The 13,288-nt window shown below is 32.7% G+C and overlaps 2 protein-coding genes across 19 annotated transcripts; both read left to right on the top strand.

The window, feature by feature from the left end:
• Positions 1-2,055: 2,055 nt before the first annotated feature.
• On the top strand, positions 2,056-5,031 carry LOC111276992 (putative arabinosyltransferase ARAD1). Its single transcript, XM_022863055.2, has 2 exons — positions 2,056-3,629; positions 3,863-5,031. Exons 1-2 carry the CDS (start codon positions 2,667-2,669, stop codon positions 4,415-4,417), a joined length of 1,518 nt encoding a protein of 505 aa, XP_022718790.1. The 5' UTR covers positions 2,056-2,666; the 3' UTR covers positions 4,418-5,031.
• A 450-nt stretch (positions 5,032-5,481) lies between these two features.
• Positions 5,482-12,574, top strand: LOC111276993 (S-sulfo-L-cysteine synthase (O-acetyl-L-serine-dependent), chloroplastic-like). Of its 18 annotated transcripts, XM_089763840.1 has the most exons (15): positions 5,663-5,803; positions 6,408-6,538; positions 6,630-6,739; positions 7,042-7,099; positions 7,273-7,536; positions 7,665-7,802; positions 8,163-8,214; positions 8,318-8,367; positions 9,197-9,283; positions 9,376-9,435; positions 9,825-9,905; positions 11,232-11,323; positions 11,486-11,662; positions 11,746-12,127; positions 12,226-12,574. In XM_089763840.1, exons 3-14 carry the CDS (start codon positions 6,648-6,650, stop codon positions 11,816-11,818), a joined length of 1,224 nt encoding a protein of 407 aa, XP_089619966.1. In that variant the 5' UTR covers positions 5,663-5,803; positions 6,408-6,538; positions 6,630-6,647; the 3' UTR covers positions 11,819-12,127; positions 12,226-12,574. The 18 variants fall into 18 exon arrangements, with proteins under 18 accessions (XP_089619967.1, XP_089619968.1, XP_022718795.2 ...); XM_089763841.1 differs by lacking the exon at positions 6,408-6,538 and having other exon boundaries at positions 5,482-5,812; positions 11,106-11,323; XM_089763842.1 differs by lacking the exon at positions 6,408-6,538 and having other exon boundaries at positions 5,482-5,812; positions 11,101-11,323.
• Positions 12,575-13,288: the final 714 nt, after the last annotated feature.

Genomic DNA, 13,288 nt, shown 5'->3' with positions numbered 1-13,288 from the left:
ATTTTCAATATATTGCATTGATTAAGATGTTATTTTTTTTATTAATAATAGTAATATTTATTAAATTTAATAATTTAAAATATGATATAATCATATGATACAAATAATATAAAATACGAAAATGATATTATTTAAAATTTTAATAATAATTATATTTAAATTTAATAAAATAAAAATTATATTTATATTTTTATATCGATAAAATTTATAATATATGAATTTTATATTATATAAATATATAAATTATCATATAATATTATTAAACTCTCAATAAATAAGATTTATTATTTGATTTCGCTCAAACACTTTTTTTTATGACCAGTAGCTTAGATCTAATCCTAGATTTATTGTGGCTTCCAAAAAACCTACTCAACATAGATTTATAGATATATGTGACCACTTATCAGCATCCCCATGCAGCTTTGCTCAAAGCACTAGGAATAATTTATAAGGTGGCAGCCGGATCTGCTAATTGGTTTATATAAAAACCCACGAGGAAGGGAAATTCAATAAAAAAAATAAAAAGAAAGATTAAAGATTGAGTGGTTAGGTTTTCTAGCTCAACTTTCACCTGCCCTATGACCTCTTTTTTTTTTTATCATTTATGTTAAATCATATAATTTTTGTTTACAAAAATACTTCATTCTCATGTAAAAGAAAATATTATAAAATTTAAATTTTAAAATTATTAAATATTATCTTTTAAAATAATTATATAAATTTATTGAAATAAATCCTTAGTTCTAAAAATGATAGTTATACCAAAAATAAAAAGGTCTTAAAGTATATGCTAAATTGCTAATTAAGCCATCATTTTTATTAAAAGGGAATAAAAATTGGGTGGAATAAGTTATTTTGATCCATGCTTTAATTACAAATAATTAATCTGGATTAACTTTGTTGAATTAAGTGAAGGAAGTGTTAAATTCATGAAGAGAAACTGGATGAACACACACGTATTAATTATAGCTTTAATTAAATTAAAAAAGGGTTTCTTGCCATTGAAAATTCACATCCATTTATTTAAGCAGGCAGATTGTGTGTTCAACCTACTATAATAATCATGAAATATTAGAAGTTCATGATTTATATTTATAGTAAATTTGATTATTCATATATTTATATTATATAAAACATTAAAATTTATATATTTTAATCATATTTTATATAAAAATTAAAAATTAAAAATTATATTGATATAAAAATTTAAAATATATTTTTTATTATATTAAATTCATATATAATTAATATTAAAATTTTAAATCATATTATTTTTATATTATATTTATATATCATATATTAAATTATAAAATTTATTTTATAATAAATATTTAAATTTAGCATTATTGACTTTAGGTCAATTGTAAATTCAATTTCAATTTGAAACTTTTTTTTTTTTTTTTTGGTATTATCCTAGAGCGATGTGTCACTCTCCATTCTGATCTACAAAAGCGGTAAAATTTGTCAGCATTACAATATTCAACCCATTTTATTATTGCTAAGTTACCTGCCCTAGATTTCTCATATGAATGAGTTCTACAATTTAGTCCAAAGCCATTAATGAATGGGTTGACCACCTACTTCCTTTTCACCCAATTTGATAGCTTTAAGGTCGTTGGTTTGGGGTTGTTATAGCTATAGGAAATTTAGAGAAGAAACCACTAACAAATTTTGACTTGGAAAGAAATGTGAAATTTATTTTAAATCGTTGATAAAATTATATTTAAAAATTTAATGATCAATAAATTTAAATTTTAAAATAGATTTTAATGTTTTTAATTTTTTTTATTCTTAAACTGATGATTTTTTTGTAGTAAAAAATGTTTTAACTAAGGGACTTTGGAGATTTGTTAAATTAATTTGGGTCATAACAAATTTTAAACTATGAATATATGCATATATTCCATAAGAAAGAAAAGAATATATGCATTTCTTGATAAAAGAAAAGTATGTGCATATGTTAAATTAAAAGTTACATGCTAAAATGAATTATTACTACAAACATTATAAATCATCAAAATGGACCAAGTTTATTTCCAAAAAAAAAAAAAAAAAGGAAATGCCATAGCTGAAAACAAAAGAACTGAAAGCATTTTAAATATGTATATCTATATTTATTTATTTATAAGAAGGGAAAAGAGGAAGGCAGAACACCGGAGGAAGAAGTCTTGTGCAAAGAAAACCAAAGCCCGCTTCTTTAGAAAGACCCTATTCCCACGCTTTGTTTTCTTTCAATCTTTTGCATACGAGTGAACGAGGGAGAAATTGAGAGAAAACTGAAAAAGAAACAACAATCAAAAGCGTCACAACTTGAAACAACAACTACTTCCCATTGTTTGGTTTGCTTGATTCCAATTTGACAGTTTTTCTCCATTTCCTTGCTGATCAATAACAATTCACAAACAGTGGTTTCCGTTCCAATCTTTTTGGATTGGTTTTTCACTCTGGGTTTGTTTTGTTTTCTACATTGGTTGATTCCTTTGTCTTGCGGTTTGAAAGAAAGTAGATAGAGATATTATGGTTGTGGATTCATGGCTTGTGTAAGTGATTTGAATCTTTTTTCTACATTGGAATTCAATATAGAGGTTATATAGATTCTTGGGAATTGGATACGTATTCTTTTTGTTATAGTGGATTCAATTTCTTGGATTATTATATACATCACCATGGCTGAGAAGCAAGGATCTTCTATCACCAGGAAATCTTTCTTTTGCTTGTTTTTGACAACTACAATGTTGTTTGTATTATCCTGGTTGTTTGTGTTACGTTCAACAGGCCATTCTGGCTTCTTTGATCGTAAATTGCTGCCAACTGAAAAGCTTCGTACCGTTATAAACAATGGCAATTCTGAATCTTCTAGTCAGAGTAATGTTGAATCTTCAAATGGATCAAGTCGAGCAATTCTTGCAAATAATGAAGAAGGAGAAGGAGAAGAACCTCCAAAGAGAGAAGAAGGATTCCAAGATAAGGATGGTGCTATGAATTGTAATGGGAATGTTAAAGAACCACTCAAGATTTTCATGTATGATTTAGACCCTGACTTTCATTTTGGACTCTTGGATTGGAAGCCCGAAGGCGGTAGTGTTTGGCCTGATATTAGAACTAGTATACCATCCTATCCTGGTGGATTGAATTTGCAGCATAGTATAGAATATTGGCTGACATTGGACCTGCTGGCATCAGAAATTTCTGACAATCCCAATAACCGTGTTGCAATCAGAGTGCAAAATTCTAGCGAAGCTGATCTCATATTTATACCTTTCTTTTCTTCGTTGAGCTATAATCGATTTTCCAAGGTGAACCCCCATCAGAAGAGGAGCAAGAACAAGGTGTTGCAAGCCAAGTTGGTGAAGTTTGTGACAGCTCAAAAGGAATGGAAGATGTCAGGGGGACGAGACCATGTTATCATGGCTCACCATCCAAACAGCATGTTAAATGCTAGGATGCAACTGTGGCCTGCAATTTTCATACTCGCAGATTTTGGTAGGTATCCACTGAATATAGCAAATGTTAACAAAGATGTGATTGCACCTTACAAACATGTAATCAAAAGCTATGTCAATGATACATCTGATTTTGATAGCCGGAAAACTTTACTGTTCTTCCAAGGAGCCATATACAGGAAAGATGTAAGTGCCTTTTCTCTGATATAATTCTGTTGGTTTTACCTGGAATTCTGTTTTATGTATATGCTTAGAACTTATGTTAGTGTAATCATATGTAAGACTGGTTTTGCATGTTATGTTTTGTCTATTTTGTAATTTGTTCTTGTTTTTCTGTCATCCAAGTCAATGTTCTGAGAGAATTTCAGGACGGAAATTGTTGATTGAATTGACTCACTGAAAGCCCTTTATGTTTGTAGGGTGGATTTGCTCGACAAGAGTTATATTATCTTCTAAGGGATGAAAAAGATGTACATTTCTCGTTTGGAAGTGTTAAAAAGGATGGGGTGAACAAAGCTAGCCAGGGAATGCACTCATCCAAATTTTGCCTAAACATAGCAGGTGACACTCCATCATCAAACCGCCTTTTTGATGCCATTGCCAGCCATTGTGTCCCTGTCATTATCAGTGATGAGATTGAGCTCCCGTATGAAGATGTTCTCAACTACTCCGAATTCTGCTTATTCGTTCGTACATCTGATGCTCTCAAAGAAAAATTCCTTATAAACCTCATCAGGAGCATTAAGAAGGAAGAATGGACTCGAATGTGGGAGAAGTTGAAAGAAGTTGAGCCTTTATTTGAGTTTCAATATCCATCAAAGGAAGGTGATGCTGTTCAAATGATATGGCAGTCATTGGCACACAAGGTACCTGCTATTAAGATGAAGGTAAACAAATCTAGGAGATACTTTCATTCTGTTCCTCGCAGAGAGAGAGGGTTAAGAACTATTCCTGCACCACATAACTTCTGGTGAGAATTGGAACACAAATTCTCATCCTTTTTATGGATTTGAACCATTTTAGAGATCTTGATATCAAAGGCATTAGGATTTTGAGACCGAAACAGATTTTTTTTTTTTTAAAGAACAAAAAGCCCATAGGTCTAGGCACTTAACCTTTCAATTGTGAAGAATCCAGAAGTTAGTTCAGTTGGCACATTCTGTCATCGTGGCATAAAACAAATCCGAAGTTCAAATCTCAGCACCTGTATCTCATTCCCTTGTTGTTAAGACTTTGGTCTCCCTTATACACCCCCCAAAAAAGGGTATATGACTTCCATGGAACTAAAGTCTGAATCAGTTGAAGTATTGAAAATTGGTTCAAATCTTTGTATTTGTGTACACGTTTTTACGCAACTTATTTGTCCTGAAAGAGTGGTACATAGTGGTTTGTTTTTCACAAAGGTTTTGCTCAGTTATGTGGAAGTTCTATGCCTGGATTGAAGAGGTCTGCTGCTATGACCTGTCTATTCTATAATGTAAAATTATGTTCTTTTCTGCAGTTGAACATCAGATACCAGCACATTCTCCAGTTTTATAATTTTGTAATCCAAATTAAGCTACTTGTCTTGAAGAACCCCAACAAATTTCTCATGTCCCTTTATAATTTCATATTCCAAGCTGTGAAAACACAATTTCATTTTAAGTTATACTTTGTAGATGGTTTAAAATTTTTAATATGAAACATGGTTCACAAGCCATAATACAGATCAAAATTTTAAAACAATTGTTTTATATACTTAATCAAACACGTTTGAACTTAATTATTCATATAATATTTGAACATTTAATTCAATAATAAATGTATATTTTTTAAGGAGTTTATGTTTATATTCTCCAAAAAAAGTCATTATTACATAGGAAAGTTTTGGGCTAAGGCCCAAACAGGAGAAGGGACTAGACTTGACTTTAGCCCATAAGTTTCAGAATGGCAATTGGTAAGAAAAGGGGAAGGTAATAAATAATAAAGAGAAAAAAAGAGGGGCATAAGGGCAATTTTTGTAAGGTTAAATATGAAATAAAACGAAGATATAAGGGTTCTACAACAAAAAGGAAAAGAAAACCCGATCTAAAACCTCATCAGTAAAGGGCAAAAAAAAAAGAAAAAAGAAAAGAAAAGAAATGGCACAATCATCTTCTCTGCTTCATCTTCCTCCTTCAAAACCCTTTATTTGTCCACCCAAACGGCACCCTTTTCCACCCTTCAAAGCTTCAGTTAACTTTGCATTATATAATAAAACTAAATTCAATGTACAGAATGGCTCCTTTGCTGCAACAAAAGGAGCTTCTTCTTTAGTAGTTGAAGAAGAAGAGGAAGAAGAACAAGAAGAGGAATTTGAAGCTGTTAACATTGCTGAAGATGTAACCCAGGTTTTTTTTTTTTATATCCATTTTCCCCTTCAATTCCAGGAAATTATATTGTATTTTTTATGTTAAAGTTCTTGTCTTTTGTTTTCGTTTTGGGGTTTGAGGCTAAGATTGTTGATGGGTTTTTGGTAATTTGTCTTGAATGGGAAAAAGCAAAAGTGATTGGCGTGGTTTAAGAGCATTTTGGTTGTATTTAATGTTTGAATTTCTTTGCTTTTATTGTTTTGAAGGATACCATTTCAAATAGGTGTAGTGATACTTTTCCTTAAATTGGGGAATAGAAAGTGATTAGTGTGATTTAAGAGTGTATATGATGGCATTTTCTTTGGCCGTTGAGAAAATGAGGGGTAAAAATACTGTGCAAAAGATATTCTCCTACAGAATATTGATTAATTTTGCTTTTTGTTTCTTCCAGATAATTTAATTAACTGATTGATTACATTAGGATAGACCCTGTTATTAGGATTTAGTCATTTACTGGTTATGAAGAAAGAGTTATGTTAAAAAAAAATATGATTGTGAATTATGCTGTGAGATTTGCTACGGATTTGGATGTGAAAGGTTTTCCCTTTTTTGTTGTTTCTTTAACCTCCTTCAGTTGCTGGTAATTACATCTCCATCTTAAGAGTTGGAATGATTCATAAAGTCTAGTCATCATTGTGGCTTACTGCCTATCCTTTCACCATGTTGTTGTCAATTTTATGCCATTACCTTTAATTGGTGCCTGTGGTAAGTGTTGTGCCTTAGTTTGTTAAACTTTGATAGTGCTTATGTTTCATAGCTTTACTGATTTTGTGCAACTGTGACAAAATTGATGTAGTTGATTGGTGGTACTCCGATGATATATCTCAACAAAGTTACAGAAGGATGCGTGGCAAACATTGCTGCAAAACTTGAATCCATGGAACCTTGTCGGAGCGTCAAAGACAGGTAAATATTTTGTCTATTAAGCGTTCAATAGTGTATTTAGCCTTTAATGGTAGGTAAACAGCAATTTCTGTTAATGAATGATTCGCCATATGGATGGGATCATCTTTTAATGCAACTTTGGGGCATGAATCATCTCTCTGGTTGTGCTTCAAGTCATCAATGGAACTGGAGGCTCTTAAAAGTTGTGGATGACCTCAATATGTACCATAATGTGCAAGTTCATAGTTTTATTTCTTGTATGCCTATTGAAAATATGTTAAAAATGACTGGTTTTTTCTGTTTTTCAATGGTTGACATTTTAGGATTGGTCTTGGTATGGTACTGGAGGCTGAAGATAGTGGAGCAATTTCTCCTGGGAAGGTTAACATTGTTCTCTTTATTGCTAGTGCTCTTGAAGAAAGTCCCTGCAAATATGCCATTGATTTCCAAAAATTCAAGGGCTTATAGTCTTAGACACGTTTACACAGTGGAAACCACCTGTTCTTTTAGCATGATTACGTATAATATTTTTTGCGGGTTATGTCCATCTGCAGACCATATTAGTGGAACCGACAAGTGGAAATACAGGACTTGGGATTGCTTTTGTTGCAGCAACTAAGGGTTCTAAGCTTATCGTAACTATGCCTGCTTCTATAAATCTTGAAAGGAGGATCCTTTTACGTGCATTTGGAGCAGAGATTGTTTTGACAGACCCAGAAAAGGGCTTGAAAGGAGCTGTTGATAAAGCTGAAGAAATTGTGCTCAACAATCCAAATGCCTTCATGCTTCAACAGTTTGATAATATGGCTAATACAAAGGTAATGTTTTTTTTTCTCACAGTAGACCTCTTTGAATGATGTCGGTTTACCTAAATGGCTAAATGTTCATATCCGCTGATATTTTATTCTGAGATAGTTATGTTAAAATATTCTTACGTGAACTGCAGATTCATTTTGAAACTACAGGACCAGAAATATGGGAGGATACTTTGGGTAATGTTGACATACTTGTTGCTGGAATTGGAACTGGTGGTACCGTTACAGGCACTGGATGTTACTTGAAAATGATGAACAAAGAAATTAAGGTCTCTTTGCTATTTAAGCCTGTTATGAATTTCATTACAATTTTACAGCCTTAGTGCTTACTGAAATTCTCAAGCTTGCTACTATTACTCACCTGAGATGTTTTTTGTTTTTTTAGGGGTGAAATTTCAATAACATAACATTATTGAAAATTTTTTTCCTTTTCTTTTTAATAATGTCAGTATTACACATTTGGGAAAGGTTGGTGCAGCAGGAAACATTGATTTGTATTTTTTGTAGTTCTTTTATGGTCTTGCTGATTGGCAGTGTTAATGTGTATTTTGCTGCATCCATCTCAATCTTTTTTATCTTCTTATTGACTACATGTAAGTTTTCCTTCTTTAATATTATTGTTTACTCAGGTAGTTGGTGTGGAACCTGCGGAGAGGAGTATAATCTCTGGAGAAAACCCTGGTCAAAATCTTTTTATCTTCATAACATAAATTCTTTTGCCTGTTTCTACCTCAATGTATTTGTTTGGCTTTTGCTGCTAATAGCATAAAAAATTTTGGTACAGGTTATGTGCCAAGCATCCTGGACGTTAAATTGCTTGATGAAGTTATCGAGGTGAAGATTGTCTTTCCCTCTATTTTCTCACTTCTTTTCTTTTCAGGATGTAGAGGAATACCACTTGGATTTCTTAGTTTTTCTCTGGTTCCAACATTCTGTTCTGTAAAAAACTAGTTTTATGGCACACATTATTGCGATTATGTCAGATATTCTTTTTGGTTAGTTGTTTGTGAATTTTTCCTCTCCAAGTATGTAGGGTGCTCATCAGTTCACTTCAGTGCTCTCTTATTCATTCTTGCAAATGACTAGTCTGACTGACCTTCAAACAAGATATGTCAAATGTTTTTTGTATAACTCGGAAGTGGTCTCATTAGAGAGCCTGTTTATCTAAGTTGTTAGAGGACATAAAGTGTGTAAATCCATTGAATACAAAATTTCTTTGAGTGACAGACTAACATGTAAGAGCTAGAGCATACCAGCAGGTTAACTTGTAATGAAATGCTAGGTTCTTTATCAATAATCAGTACTATTCGCTTATTAAAGTTTTGCAAGTGCATCCTAGGCATCTTGACATTAAGTATAAGCCTTTTTCATGAAATGTCACTGATAACTTTTGAGCAGTTTACCCTGGGGGGGGGGGGGGGGGGGGGGTCCTCTTTTATATCATATCAAATGATCTAAGTCTAATATGCATGCGCTTCTCCTGTCTCTGTGTAAGACAATAAGTGTTTCTGACTTGGTTATAATCTTGTTTTTAAATGGGATATCCAACAAAATTAAGGTTCCCCCAACCCTCAATCCACCATGTCTTTTGAGATGATCTTGATGTGTTGGTCTATAAAGATTCCACTCGTTATCTCTCAAAGAGTCTATTTGTGGTATTCAGGTGTTTGGACTTGCATTCAAAATGATGATCTTGCAGGATAATATTGCATTTGAGTCCCTGCATTCCACTAACAACTTGATCCATTGGGTTTGCTTCTTATTGGTTTAGCATGTGGTTTTGTCTTGCTATTTAGTTACATGAACCTTTTTATATTGATTTTGTTGGCATAAAAAATGTAGGTCACCAATGATGAAGCTGTTGATATGGCAAGGAGATTAGCACTTGAGGAAGGTCTGCTGGTAATATGCAAAGATATTTCAGTCTAGATCCTTTTAATAGTGTTTCCTCGTATACCATGAGCTCCCACCTTTCATGAAAAGAGGTCTACTTATGATTCGGCTGAAAGTTTTTCACTAGCAGAATTGAGATGGTCTTCTTAAAGTTCAACCCTAAAGCTTTTGCTAAAAGTAGGCAGCAAAGTCAGACTGCAACTTTTTTTTTTTTGGGGGGGGGGGTTGTTGTAGGGGGTTTATGGAACTTTCTTACCTGTGTGTGTCAGTCATGAAAAAAAAAAATGCAGTTTGATCCTATAATTTAAATTAAGGCAGTGTTTCAGAACCGGCCACTATTTTTGAACAAAAAAAATTCATCCAGTTTTACTAATTGATTAGGATTCTTTTGTCTTTAGGTTGGTATTTCATCTAGAGCTGCCGCAGCTGCTTCGATTAGCTTAGTGAAAAGGCCTGAGAATGCTGGAAAACTTATTGTGGTGAGAAATTTTTCTTCCATTTTCTGAGTGATTCAGGTAGCCATTGAATATATTTCGAATATTCTTACTTAAAAACTTAAGCCTGACATGGTTTTTATTGCCTTTCAATGAAAAAAAATCCTTGCTAGTTTTTACTTTCTTTTTGCAAATTTGAAAGAGTAAGAATAAATATAGATTGATTGACATTCGAAAAGATCACCAAGAATACTGCAATAATCTGACATCAATTAATTATAAACATCCAATGCTATGCCTGCTAGACTTGGCTTTCCTTCATTACTTTTTTGGACCGATAATAATCAATACCCCATTATCATGATTTGCATGTGTGGTTTTTGTATTATAGATGGCGATGATAAGTATATTGGTTATTATTGGTCCAAAAAGTATTGGAGGGATTTTCAACCAGTAAAGATTTGAGAGGCTCACATAATACTTTGAGGGCATCATACTTTTGATCAAGATTGAGTAAATTACATCATTAGTCCTTGACCATTTAGTAATGTTTCATTTTCATCCATTATCTAAAAACCTCGATTTTTCCACAATGATCTTTTGCGTTTGTTCCAAATTCATCCATCCTGAGTACACCATTAGAATTTGAATAGAATATGGATAGAATTTGAATAGAATATTGATGAAATTTGTCACGTGGGACTTTGGTGGACATATACGTGGAAGATTCCATTAAATTTTAACTGGATGTTGATGGAACAAATTCAAAAGGTTGTGGATGAAAAGGTTAGTTTTTTAGGCCACAGATGAAAATGAAACATTTTGAAAAGATCATGATTAATGATGGAATTTACTCAACGAGATGAGTATTTCAAAAGTGGAAAATTTTCTGGTGCTTGCTTGATACCTTATATGCTATTGGTTGTGGGCTGAGAGATGGACTGATTTGGAAAAATGATAATGTTCCCGTCAGATCCATTGAGGTGACCTATTTGATTCCATATGAAGGTGGATCAATGAAATTCAGGATAGCGAGTTCAACCGATGATAATTAGTTTAATAATCTCTTGCTTTTATTGTCAATAGGACTTCTGACTAAAATTTTACATTAATTTGTTTACTAACTGCTCCAGAAAATTCAACAGCCCATCATTATATCCTACTGTATTATTTTGGACAAATATAATAGGTTTACCTACAAAGTCCAAATGCTCCTAATGTGCTCTAATTTTATCAAAAGTGAAGCTATGCAGACAATTATGTTAAAGTTCCTTGGAAGGAAAGCAGGAAAAATGAGCAGTATGCCTTTTTTATCCCAGTGGCAGATCAAAATATGCTTCCAATTTAAGCTCTCTTTCCTGTTTACACTAGCTTCAAGGCAGACAATACAGCATGCAAATTTACATACAGAAACCTCAAACAAACAACAGACGTATATATTTCTGGTGTACACTAGCATCGAGGTAGACAAGACAGCATGCATACTTGCATGTGTGTGTATATTATACATACACACACACACACACACACACAATTTGCTAGCATTGTCGCAAATTTATTAGATAGCTACAATCAACTGGGTTACTTCTTTCTAATATGTCTTTCAATGGTCCTTAACGATGTAGGTTATATTTCCTAGCTTTGGTCAGAGGTATATTCCAACTGTTCTTTTTCATTCTATCCATGAAGAGGTTCAACAAATGCAAGCAAGATAGTGTCGATTTGTTCTGGAAGATTCAGATTACCATGGAATTCAATTCTCATTCATTCAAATGGAAACTGGCCTCTATACTAATTGACAGGTAAGTCCCTTTCTCTATAAACTTTTCCATCTGTATTCCGGGACCAATAACCCTTGCTTTATCTTTTACCTATTGTTTTCCAGGTGCAATTTTCATGAAGGCACCAGAGTCCATACAAGATTTCTCATGATAACTAACTTTCCAGTCATCCTTTGACCATGTTTTCCTACTGGTATTTGAAATTGTTTGGCATACACAGTGCATACCATGTTGCTACCTACTGATTGTACTATTGTAGGACGATCTCAGGGCTAAAGAGTAAATTTGAAGATGGGCAAATTGTGAAGTATGTGATTGCAGCCATTTCTCTGGTTGCTAAATTTGGTACTTCTAGAGGCATGTAAGACTACTATAGATGTTTGAAAATCATAACCAATTTCTCATTTGTGAAAAGCCTATACAAGAATTTACTTGGAAACATTTCATTTGGTTGCTTTCATTGGAAGCATCCGGTCTTCCAGACAGGCTAGTAGTTTTACTAAAACTAGCATTATTAAAAGCTTCTTCCCATATTGTATGTTGTTGCATTTCCATTCTTAGCCGAAACTTTTCATTTATATCAGGTGAAACAAATCCAGTTCAGTGAAGCTCCTCATCTCTCAAGTTATTGCTACGGGAAGTCGAAGTCATTGTTTCATATCTCATTCTCCCAGGTTGTCATTTTCAACCCAACCGGCAAAGTTATTCAGTTAACTTGTAATAGATAGCTGGAAATCCACTTTTAGAAAAACAATCGATTTCCAACATTTGTTTGAATGCAGAGCAAGAAGAATCATCCGAGTTTCTTGTTTTGGTATTTGAGGTTGTCAACATTTGGACACTGATAACTAGAACAAAGAGTTAATCATTTTACCAACAAATCATGTGATTGTTGGTGAATCATCCTAGTTTCAAATGCTATTTTTGGTGAAATTATCTGTTTTGGGAAGTGATCTGTTGGATACAAGGCTAGATAGTGCTAATCGAGGATTTATGTCATGAAAGAACTTCATGCATAAAGCTGGTTGATATCAGGGATTCACGGATCCCATTATTGGGAATTTCTTTTAGAAATACAATCTCTTTTTTTGTTTTTTTTTTTTGGTTAAGCAATAACTCGTACAATACTTAATCGTGCAAGATATAATTAATTTTCTTGTAAATAAACAGTCCTCGAGTTTAATGTATCAATGATCAGTGGAAGATTGAATAGATTTAGATGAGAATTTTTTATGAACTTTCCATTGATGCAGTCCAATTAAGCAATGATATCCTATCTTCATTGATGACAGAAAGCAATCTCCAAAGATTTTTCTAGATGGTTTGGATGTTCATTCAATCTATATGATTGATCCGTATAAGCCCTTTAAACATCAAGGAGCACTACTTTAAATGATTTCCAAATTACAATTATTTCGAGGTTGTTGCCTTGAAAATGTTTAGAATAGACGTGGAATATTTCTAGAGATCAACTTAATTAGTATTAGGAATCTTACGAAAACGCTTTTATTCATATTTTTAGTTTTTTTAATTACGATCAAATTCAAGATCTTTAGCTTAAAACTGAATCTAACATCATTAAATTAACCTAAAACCAAATTCAATATCATTAAATTAACCATTTATTGATTTTTAAGCAGATTTTTT

Source organism: Durio zibethinus, chromosome 7 (assembly GCF_047325235.1).
Source record: "Durio zibethinus cultivar Kanyao isolate XHJ-2024 chromosome 7, ASM4732523v1, whole genome shotgun sequence".
NCBI lineage: Eukaryota > Viridiplantae > Streptophyta > Magnoliopsida > Malvales > Malvaceae > Durio > Durio zibethinus.
The sequence above is the reverse complement of the archived record's forward strand: the minus strand, read 5'-3'. Positions and strand labels throughout refer to the sequence as shown.